The 11,735-nt window shown below is 38.0% G+C and overlaps 1 protein-coding gene across 4 annotated transcripts; it reads left to right on the top strand.

Annotated features, from left to right (window-relative positions):
• The first annotated feature begins 5,163 nt into the window (after window positions 1–5,163).
• LOC116181570 lies at window positions 5,164–11,290 on the top strand. Of its 4 annotated transcripts, XM_031501941.1 has the most exons (6): window positions 5,164–5,615; window positions 5,689–6,409; window positions 10,264–10,521; window positions 10,564–10,682; window positions 10,744–10,824; window positions 10,906–11,290. In XM_031501941.1, the coding sequence occupies exons 3-6, from the start codon at window positions 10,357–10,359 to the stop codon at window positions 10,994–10,996; spliced, it is 456 nt and encodes a 151-aa protein (XP_031357801.1). In that variant the 5' UTR covers window positions 5,164–5,615; window positions 5,689–6,409; window positions 10,264–10,356; the 3' UTR covers window positions 10,997–11,290. The 4 variants fall into 4 exon arrangements, 2 of the variants coding, with proteins under 2 accessions (XP_031357801.1, XP_031357803.1); XM_031501943.1 differs by lacking the exons at window positions 5,164–5,615; window positions 5,689–6,409 and having other exon boundaries at window positions 9,916–10,521; XR_004147285.1 differs by lacking the exons at window positions 10,264–10,521; window positions 10,564–10,682; window positions 10,744–10,824; window positions 10,906–11,290 and having other exon boundaries at window positions 5,164–5,428; window positions 5,491–5,615; window positions 5,689–7,422.
• Window positions 11,291–11,735: the final 445 nt, after the last annotated feature.

The raw sequence follows: 11,735 nt of genomic DNA on the forward strand, positions 1-11,735 counted from the left end.
CATGAGACCAGTCGCGTTCAACCATGAAACCAGTTCCGAATACGATTTTACCCATTCCGTCAAAACTAGGTTGCAGTCACGCAAGTAGACCACTTAGACGGACATACATTGTCTCAATAAGTAAAACTGTGTTCACGACTACTTTCATTGATTTCGTTGTGTAAATAGACTCGCCTTAAGCCGGCTACACCATTACATGGCAAACTATACGAACGTAGGTGATTCGTTGAGTTTGCCATATAATGTGTACACATGGCCAACGTTGGTGTTTGTGAACGTTCGCCTAGAAGTCGGTAAACTGGCCCGCTTCAAAGGACAATCGCCAGCATAATTTGCGATAATGTATAATATATAGTAAAATATATAAATTTCGGCATATAATGTGTACGAACCACTTGGGAAGCTTTCATTTGGCAACGAAACTTGTACACATCGCAAAGGTTGGCATTCGCCTAGTTTGCCATGTAATGTGTAGCCGGCCTTATATAAAAATGATAAGAATTTCAAGGCAAACTTCAATAAAGTTTCAAAGTAATAATAATTTCCTTAATGTGCACAAAATTCATGTTATTTAAACCTACACACTTTCAAACGCGCCCTGACATGGTTTCACCTCATTTTCAGATATTTTGAGCTGGCGAAAATATGGGACACTTGAATATACCTATTTATGCTATACACCAAAATACTTACGAGAAATAGTGATTCCTGGAATGTTTCCGGCATTGTTACAAAACAACACCATACATTTCATTATGTTAGAGTTAGAAAGACAGAATTTCGAAATTTAATTCCACTGCACTGTAGTATTAACACCTCTATTTCAATCTTGAGAACTCGAAATAACAACTATCACAATGGCGAATTCAGAGACCGGATCTGTAAGCTCACGCAATGCGCAAACTCAGGAGTGCACCAAATGTCAATTTTCACCGTTCAAATTGTGTCATTTTGTTCTCGCGCATCCCATACCTATTAGCGTTCTAGTTTGTATAAGATTTCTGTGGCGCTAAACCACGTGCGTTGGTGTCTCTTTGTCTGTACTTCCATAAACTTGACTCCGTTTGTGCATAAGGGAAGAGGTAAGATACACATTATTAGCACCATGAAATGCCTTATGTTTGCTGTTTATGATGTATAATTAACTTTAACTGTGCCTGATAAACTTTTTAATTTATTGACAAAAGTATGCAATAAGTTATAATTTAAGGTTAAAGTGGGGTGAAAAGAAACAGTGTTTCGATTCACCTTTACTGTTTCCATTCACCCCACAAATTGTTTTGTTATATAGTTGTTGCTTTCACTTTAGCATGAAAATGATATACGAGGTAGGTACCTAACCCCTTATTATTTTTAAATTACAGGATCATCAGTTGGATATGCCTCGAGTATATAAAAAAGATCCACGAGGAAAAGTTAATAAAAAAATAGATTCCGATGCGCTTGCTAGGGCGCTTCGCGATATAAAAGATGGGATGTCATATCGGACAGCAGCTTATACTTATGGAATACATTATTCTGTATTATTTAGACATAAACATAATCCTGAAATTAGGAAAAAAGGAGGTCAAACTCAACTGAGTAAAACCGAAGAGAACGCATTGATTCAAGTTCTTGAAGTTTGTTCTGAATGGGGATATCCACTGGATCATTATGATCTCCGAAAGATTGTTAAACAATATTTAGACTCAAGAGGTAAGCGATTGCTCCGATTTAAAGATAACATGCCAGGAAGGGAATTTGCATTTTCCTTCATGAAAAGGCACAAAGATCGTCTCAGGGATCGTGTTTGCCAAAATATCAAGCGTTCTCGAGCAGCAGTGTCCTCTGTGATCTTGAATAATTATTTTAACAATTTAGAAAAAGAATTGGAGGGAGTGCCGCCATCACATACAGTTAATTTCGATGAAACTAACTTATCAGACGATCCCGGGCGGAAAAAAGTAATATCCAAGAGAGGTTGTCGGTATCCCGAAAGGATAATGAACACAAGTAAAAGTGCTACATCTATCATGTTCGCTGCTGCTGGTGACGGGAAATTACTTCCATGTTACGTGGTCTACAAGGCGCAAAATTTATATGACTCTTGGACAGTTGGGGGACCAAAAGGAACCAGATACAATAGAAGTAACAGCGGTTGGTTCGAGTCAGCCAGCTTTGAAGATTGGGTGGAGAAAATTGCAATTCCTTACCTTAAAAAATTGGATGGGAAAAAAATTTTGATAGGGGATAATTTATCCTCCCACTTCTCCCCAAAAACTATTAGACTTTGTATGGAATACAACATTCATTTTGTGTTTCTCCCACCCAATTCTACACACATGACGCAACCATTGGACGTAGCTTTTTTTCGCCCACTAAAAACTGCATGGAGAAATGTGCTATTATCTTGGAAAAAAGGAGAGGGACAAAAAAAATGCTCCATTCCAAAGGACAAGTTTCCCCATCTTTTGAAAAACCTACTCGAAGAAATTCATTCTTCTTCAGAAAGTAATATAAAGTCAGGATTCAGGAAATGTGGTGTGTGTCCTATAAATAGGCAAGAGGTATTGAGCCGACTTCCCGAGGATGTTGAAGAGGAAGATGTGACGAACATGTTAATGATACAGTTGTCTCATACCTAAAGTCGTTAAGGTATGGCGACGGAGCATCCGCGTGTCGAAACAAGAAGAAGAAAATTCAAATAGAAGCAGGTAAAAGTGTCTCTGGTGCAGATTGTGAGTCCAGTGAAAACGACAGTTCAAACATGTCAATAGAAGACAACGATGAAGGTAGTGACAATGAAACTGTCTTCGATGAGGAATATGAGGATCTGCAAATTGATACCCACACGGTTCCTAACAAGAACAGTACGGGTGAGAAAAATTCTCAGTTAAAGAAGAATGGAAAAACATTTGACAACGTCTTTCACATCGACGTGGAAAATATTGTGCCTGAAATGTGGCTTCTTGTAAGCTTTGCAATTGAAGGTTCAAAAAGCCAAAAATATAAATATTACGTAGGAAAAGTGCTGTCTTGTGAGGAAGGTGCAATTGAGGCTACCTTTTTGAGATCAAAAACCTCAAGTAAAACTGACAGAGAAATCTTTTTTTTTCCTTCTAACCCAGATGTGTGTACGTTCAGTCACGACCAAATTATTGGGCAGGTGTATCCGCTTCAAGAAACTGGTTTCAAACGAAGGGAGAATATTATTTTTGATATTAATATCCATTAAACTCATATGTTTTTATATTTAGGTACTTTAAAGAATGTTTAATGTTTAGTTTTTGTTAATAAATACATAATTTACATAAAGCTTTTGCATTTTTTTTTTGAAACTGAAAAATTTACTTACCCTGTATATATTATTTCGGTTTTTAATATTTCTATTCACCTGTACTGTGTTTGGATAGCAATACATCTGATTTTTTCAATAGTGTTTCTATTCACCCCACTAAAATGACGAATAGAAATAAATAAAAAAAAAAATGATAACTCCATATTCATTTGCAATTTCAAAAATGTAAAATTCGGCATCTTTTGTGAAGAAAGGGACCGGACTTTTCCTACACATATGGTTTTTAATAACGTCTTCCCTTCCAAGTTATAAACTACGAAAGATCAAAAACTGTTTCCATTCACCCCATTTTACGGTACGGTATCGGGTCGGTCGGTTACGGCATTAAATTTATTTCGGTACCAAGAGCATTCGGGTAATTCAAGGGCAAAAATCGGTATTTCGGAAGATTCGGTAGTGTCGGTCTCGGTATGAGGTAAAGGATCACGGGAAAGAGCATCGGCAACACGGTTAAGGATTCCTTTTCGGTACTTGATCTCGAAGTCATACTGCTGCAGGAAAATACTCCATCTTGCTAGACGGCCGGTCGGACTTTTGATTGAATGCAGCCAGCGTAAAGACTGGTGGTCGGATAGTATGGTGAAATGCCTTCCAGGTACGGTCTCATCTTCTCAATTCCCCAGACAATGGCTAAGCATTCTTTCTCGGTTCACATTAGCGAGAATGCTGACATTATTAAAAATTATTATTATTAAGAGATTATTAAGATAATAAATAATAAATTATGGAACCAAATGCGGCTAACCCTAATTCAGTTTTTATTTTTGACGATATCGCTTGTGAAAAACAGGATAACATTAGAGCGTACTTTTCAATGGGGAGGCATAACGCCGTCGACTGTTTCTACTTGGGTCAGACGTATTCTAAAATTCCTAAACAATTGATTCGAGACAATGCTAACTTAATTGTCTTATTCGAACAGGACGATTTGAATTTGCGACACATTTATGAAGATCACGTCGCTCCCATCATAACAATGCAGCTCTTCCGAGAGATGTGCTCGGAAAGTTGGTGAATTCCTTATGCGTTATGGTGATAAATAAGGATGCGGATGTGCCAAACGCGTCGTTCAGAAAGAGTTCGAGTCGACTATATAATGACCATGAGAACGTATTTATTATTCAGTTGTAAATAAACAGCTATCAAGGCTTTGTCCAAAAATAAACAGCTAAAGTAACAATCGGTCTCAAAAACGCGATCGTTTTACTTAAAGAAGTGGAGTTGGTACGAACGTAAAACCACTAATCAACCGCCTTTCCCAATCGTAAAGAAAAATCGAACCGCTGGCATCATCGATCCGTTATTGAACGAAAAGGAGGAGCCAGAGGACGATGAGAGTATTTATCATTCATCATCTAAAAAACCTTCAATCTCCTGACCAAAAAAAGAAATCACCAGCGCACAACGTTACAACCCCTGCGATACCTTTATTACTCGCGAGCTGAGGACGAAGCCTCCCTCTCTCCTTAAGCCGAGAAAAACGATGGCGGTTGAAGAGGGGGGCGAATTACCGGAGAATAGGGTGGTGACTTTCCGTGATGGCGGTGTACTGCTAATTAAGGAACGTGGCTATCTACGAGGAGAGATTTTTATGTAATTAAACCCCGTAAGATATGAAAGCAAGGAATTAAGGCAGAAAACAATAGTTATTTATATAACAAGAGCGCGAAGTTCAATTTCGCGCATTGAGACTGAAGGTATTTTGACGAGGCGAAGCCGAGTCAAAATATCAGTCAAATGCGCGAAATAACTTCGCGCTAGCGTTATATACAATATTTTTTCTACAACTGAACCGATTGTTAATTAAATTTGCTGTTTAAGTTCAACTTTGTCACGTGCGCGAAATACTTTTCTCTGTTTCGGTGTTAGAATACGTCATTCTCGCACGTATTTTAGTGTTAGTTTGAACTCTATTCTTAAACGATTTTTAGTGACTTTTTTTTTCGAGAGTTTGCATAAGTTTGACAGTCGGCGTATCGATGACGGAAGCTGATGTTATGTGCCGTGAACGTCGATCATTTCTAAATAACTTAAAGATACGTAATGTAATTAACAATATCGATAATGTCCATGTAATATACATATGTTACGGTGAGCCGTGTTGTTTCGTTGTCATAAATATGTTATTGATACTTAACTAACCCTACTTGTAGGTATGAACTGATTGCAAGGGCAAAGTAATTATCATAAAATGAAGACCTCGAAATATACGAATAAGTATCTACTACTCTAAAGGAAACCATTTTTATTAAAATGAACACATTTTTGATATCGTAAGGTAAGCTGTAAGTTGGGTAAAATAACTCCAATTGTTAAGGTGCAAACAGTTCTTCATGGCTAAATTATTTCAGTTATTATATTCGGATAACTTTGGTCGAAGATCCCACATCGAAAGCTGCATCCTTCACATAAGGAGTTTTTGTCAAGATTGAAGCGGAATTTCCTCTACTAACTAACTGAAGCCAAATTGCGTTACACTTCGTATGCAGTTTGAGATTTCGGGGGCCCATTTTGTTTACAGTATGATATCAGAAAGCCGTGCTAGCTTTAGCAACCTACGTCAATACGATTGATCAAGTGACTGCTCTCAGTTGTCAGTAATAAATAAGTAATGCGGAATAAGAATAAAACAGAAAGTATATGAAACTAAACAACTTGCTTAACTGTACAAAATTATACATTATGAAGAGGTGTTGTAATTATTGTAAATAGTAATTGTAACGGTTGAATTTACTCCTGCATTGACGGAAATGCCGGGCAGATTTTGCTGCGACACATTAGTATTTTCTGGGTTACTTAATTCAGGCTGTATAAAACCAGCATTGGAACTGGAAGCTGTTGCTGGAGGAGCAGTAAAAGTAGACTGTCTAACTGATGGAGGTCCACCACTGTTTGACAACATTTCGGCAACTTCCATTTTTTTGCTAATGGATGCCTCGATGTAACCTTCTGCTACGGCAGAGCTCTTCCAGCCTCCATGTTGTTTCACCGTAATTAAATCACCGCCACTATTTGCCAAATGTGACGCGGAAGACCTTCTAAAACAGTGCCCAGAAAATAAAGCCCATTCAGGTAGGTTGAGGTACTTTGCTATAATTCGTGGCATTTCTCCCATTTTATTAATGCCAATGGGCTGTTTTGTGCAACGGCCACTTTTATAATATATAAAAAACCGTTGGTGGTTCACATTGGATGGTCTTAAACCATAATATTTTTTTATTAAATGTATCCAATGCTCATTTTTTATTGCGAATAATCTTGGGTGATGGGTTTTACTTTTTTTTATTGTGACAAAAACCGATTGACTTTTATATTCAATGTCGTCAAGCTCGATATTAATAAGCTCTTGACGTCTGCAGGCGCCCGAGTAACCCATAATTAATATTACCTAAAAATAGTATTGTAGTTTTAGTGTACATGACAAAATGTTATGAACTCGCCTTTATAACGAGATAATCCATATCCGGTGCAGCACTAATAAATTTTTCTATATCATTATATTCCAGTATCTTTGATTTTTTGGGTACAAACCCTACCGATAATCGTTTCAAAAATGCTTGAAGCTTCATAAATTTTGAAATGTCAACGTTTTGTCGGATGTTTATCATCAATCGAAGCATCGAGTATGTCTTCCATAATGTAGAACTTTTGTAAGTCTTACTAAGAATTTCGAAGTATGCAAGCAAAACATTTTCTGTGAGGGTTTGCACCTTGTTTTCAATGCGCCAAGATTCAAATTTTTCATACTCCTTTTGGTACTCATTTTTAGACTTGGATAGCACCAAATCATTTACCGCATTATCAGCTAATTCACGCAATTCCGGTGGTGTTGAAGTTAATTCTTCGTCTGACATTGTAGGCTCTTTAGTGAAATGTAGGTAATGGATTTTATTTTTCAAATCTAAAGATAATTTCGCAAAAATATCTCGTGAAGAAATTTGAAAGATCGGTTACTATGGAAACCAAGCAAATAGTCAGTACTGCCAACACAATTTATATCGAAAATATTTTTAAATTTATCCATAATTAATAAACAATGCGAAACGAGCCCGAAACAGAGAAAATAGTATAAAACATTCGTTGCAGAAGGCCTTCTAAGCACTCGTTCATTCGAACCCTCGCCGCTACGCGGCTCAGGTTCGAAACTTGAACTCGTGTTAGAATAGAGGGCCTTCTGCAACTTATGTTTTAATATACTATTTTTCACTGTTGACGATTTCGCGCACGTTGTCAATAGCAACCTTACTTATTAATTAACCGTTTAAAAATCTAGTACTTCGCGTTTCGAAATCCGTCAGAAAATGACAGGTTTTTTGACAGTTGTAGAAAAAATTTATTTTTCTTCATATGAACCTTCAACGCCTATGCACTTATTCCACCGTTTCTATAATAAACAGGTACCTTCAAAAAAAATTCTTTCGGTAGCTCTTCCAAATAGTCACGAACAGCAACTTTCAGGTCTTTATCAGAAGCAAATCTTTTGCCTCGTAATGTTTTTTCAAATTGGCGAAGAGATAGTGGTCGCAAGGTGCTAAATCCGGATTCTAGGGTGGATGCCTTAACTCCTGGAACCCACATTCATCGATAACTTGTCGAACTTTTTGAGCCTTGAGCAGTTGTCGTGCAGCAGTATGGTCTTATCGGCAAAATTCTGAGTGAGTTCCGTCGGATGGCAGCTTTAAGGTTTTAATAGTCTCTTTATAAACATCACCGGTAATCGTAGTGCCTTTCTGCATGGATTCAATCAGCAGAAGAATCCCCTTACAATCCCAGAAAACCGTTGCCATCAATTTTCCTGCTGAACATTGCTTTTTCGGCTTTTTTTATGGAGGAGACTCACTGCATCGACTCTTGTTTTGTTGGAGGGTCACAGTGAGACACCCGGGTTGCATCGCCGGTGATAATTTTTTGGGCCTTGACCCTCCTTAGTCAAAACTTTTATAACGCTCTGTGTTCAAATTTTCGATCACCCATTTTTCAACATTCAAACCGCTACCAAAATTACAAAACTCTTTCAATTTGCACGCCACGTGCACAGAATACTTATAAATGTTGAGGCTGTTTGACAGTTAAAAATCATTGCCATCCGTCATGGTTTTCCAGTAGATTACATAAAAATCTCCCCTCGTACTTTAGGTTCACTTTTATATATGAAAATCGCACGACACTCTCCAACAACCAATCAAAAACTTTATTCGAGCATTATTACCATGGCAACGGAAAGATTTTCGCGGAAATTTTTTCTAGCTGCTAAACCTACCTAAAATTAATAAGTGGAAATTTTTTGACGTTTAGGGATTAAACGTCAAGATACGTTTTGTGAAACGAAACGAATCAGTAGGAACCGGTAGGAGTATTTTCGTCCCATGTCTCATCATTCTGGATAATTCTTCTTTAATAAGAGCTGTTGAACTCATTTTTCTTTTAGCAGGATCGGCTTGTAACTTCCGGTGGCATGCGTCTCGCGCGAAACTAGCTCCACTGGACTCCAAATCAGTAAAGGGGTCGAATTTGATGTTGAAGTCTTTGTAATACTTTTCTTGCAATTGTTTAGCTGATGAATTCCAAACAACTTTCACCACGCCTTCCTTATAAGATTCACCATTCTTCTTGCTCATGTTGAAGTTCCAATCTTTCAATATTTCATCCAATTCCTCCTTCTCATCCAGCTTGTACTTTTCTTCGCAAAAGCTCGAAAACTAGCTCCATACCGAGCATTTATTCCGCTTCGTATTGGCCGGAATGGTATGGTCTATTGCTTCGTCTATCTTTTGAAAAGATTCAGTACCAAAACGTGACATCTCTGAATTTTTCTGATTTAACTACTTTGTTTATACACAGGTTTCCATGGATTTTGTCCAACATCAACTTGATAATTTAAAACACAAAATAAAATTTGAATCAATATAGAGTTTTGTTGTGGTGTCGTTGCGATTTTCTTACCGAATCTACACTCGTGCATTGATTTTTCCCCGAAAATTTTGTATTCGTGCAGTCCAACAACGTAATCGGCCCTCGCGTTCCGCTCGGGCCGATTAATACGTTGTTGGACTGCACTCAAAAAAATTTCCGGAAAGAATCAATGCACTTGTGAGATTACTAGTGAGAATTTGGCTTAAGGCCCACCCAGAACCACATTCGGCGAATGATCCAAGCTTCTCTTGTAATTTATCAATAACCTCAGACCCGTACCATTCTCGCAAATTGGTCCCAATATCTATGACGGAGTTTCTAGTCGAAAAAGTTTTTAAATTCACATTAAGGTTTTGAGGATTAATAAAATCGCAAGCAAGTAGTACGTTAACTTTCAGCATTGATCGCTTCAATTGCTCACGCACTTTTCGTAGGACACTGTCATAGGCACGTTGTAAAAAAATTAAAGGATCTTTGTAGCCTAAATTGACAATAATTCCAGTAAGAATTCTACCCTGAAAACAGGAATTTAATTGATGCCAAACGAGATCAGGAAAATGGGGGGCACGATCGGTGGCACTAACGCCAGAACCCCGTTTTTGGGAAACACTTTGTAATTTATGATGCAACAGAGTCAAATAAAATTTGAGTATCCCTAAATTAGCTTCAAGCCTAATTGGGTTTTCATTGGGGCTATCTAAATGAATCTTATTGGTGATTGCGTTTTCTACTATACTTATATTTTTATGTAAGATCGAAAGGTGTTTAGAGATCTCCGATTTGCTTTTTATTAATTTGACAGCGTCTCGAGTCAGGCGAACTATGTCACTGCTAAGGGACGCCGCAGATGTGGTCGAAGCCCTCGACATACTTACACAAAAATTATCCAAGTGAAAAAATATGATTAAGTTGGAATTGATTGGCGATCACCGATACTGCTCTTGATGAAGGAAAAAGCCAAGAGGTCAAACAACCTTAATGAATGCTACGTTGCATTTTGTTATCTATTCCAGAGAACATGCGCTGTCTCTCTCATTCCCACGACTTCTGGTAATAATACGTAATAAAAATGGCAGCCGTTAGTTAATTGCATCGCGAGCGTTAACATGGCAAGTTCAAGTAAAATGCCCAAGCTGTCCTTATCAATGAAAAAGAAACCAGTGCCGTCCACAAGTAATAATAATAATGGGAAAGCTAAAGTTCGTAGCGCAGTGCCGTCCACAAGTGGGAAAGCTAAAGTTCTTAGCGACATTAGGATTGCACCACCAAAACCACCACCTAGGTGTGCAGTGCAGTGTAAACATTCAACGCATCCACCACCGCCGCTAATACCTATCGCGAGTGCGCCATCCCTTCCGCTCCTAGAGGACCAATATTCGGTCATCACGATCAACTCAGACGATGAGTCTGGGGGTCGAACAGCACAAATACGGTAAATATTTTCTTTTGATGTTTCAACAACCACCGTGTGAACTAAAATTTCAAGATTATAGTACGGAGCCGACTGTCGATTCGCAGCTTGCGGATCTGTTAGATGCAATTGAGGGTAGAGGGCCATCATGCACCCAAAATCGGTAAATATATTACTTAAAAATACAATTCATATAATGAGAGAGAACATGATTATGAATGATCATTTTTTTGTTTTTTTACAGAATTTACCCACCATTAATAAGATCGCCGTCGCCGGCTCCTCCACTTCCGCCAGCTGGAGATAATTTATTGAAATGTTTGTTAAATCGCTAATGCCATACCTCTCTTTTCTTGTGTGTAGTACCACCACAACTATGGCAATGCTTCCAAGGGCTGGCAAAAACATGGAGCAAGCGCTTCAGATTTATGGATTTGGTGGAGGAGACCCATGCGGCGGCGCAGGTAACTGGAATGGGAGCCCATCAACGCCCAAACAGGTTGCGGAGGCGACGTATGCGAGCCTCCTTAAGATGGCTCCCGAATATGAAAGGAAGCTGCTTGACGCGCAGGCTAAGGTGTCCAAATTGGTCCTCGACCTAGAAGAAGCGCGGGAGGAAGAACGCTCAATAGGTCAAGACGTAAAATATCTTAACAATTTTATGTCATTTTTGACGCAAAATTTGTAAATAAATGTAAAAAAAAATAACTGAATCGTAATTATTGACATCAAACCAACACACAATTGCCCAATAGCTTGAAAACGTCGTTGCTCTTTAAAATTCAAATTTTCGTAGTTTCTTTTATAAAAAAAATATTTTTGGGATGGAATTCGGAAAGTGTATGTCGTCTACCATCGAATGATATAAACAAATAGTGTAATATTTGGACGAATTTCCTCCAAAAGGAGTAATTACAGTTGTTTGTACGCGCTTTCGTGTATTTTGGGAAAAAGAAGTAAATAATTCCGGTACAAAAATGAGTGTCGCTTTCATATAGGTACGTACATATTTTGTGCTAATTGATAAATTGGGAAATGGATTATTACGTTTATTAAAGTGTAAGTACATAATTT

This window comes from Photinus pyralis, unplaced genomic scaffold (assembly GCF_008802855.1).
Source record: "Photinus pyralis isolate 1611_PpyrPB1 unplaced genomic scaffold, Ppyr1.3 Ppyr1.4_unclustered_Scaffold1099, whole genome shotgun sequence".
Taxonomy (NCBI): Eukaryota; Metazoa; Arthropoda; class Insecta; order Coleoptera; family Lampyridae; genus Photinus; species Photinus pyralis.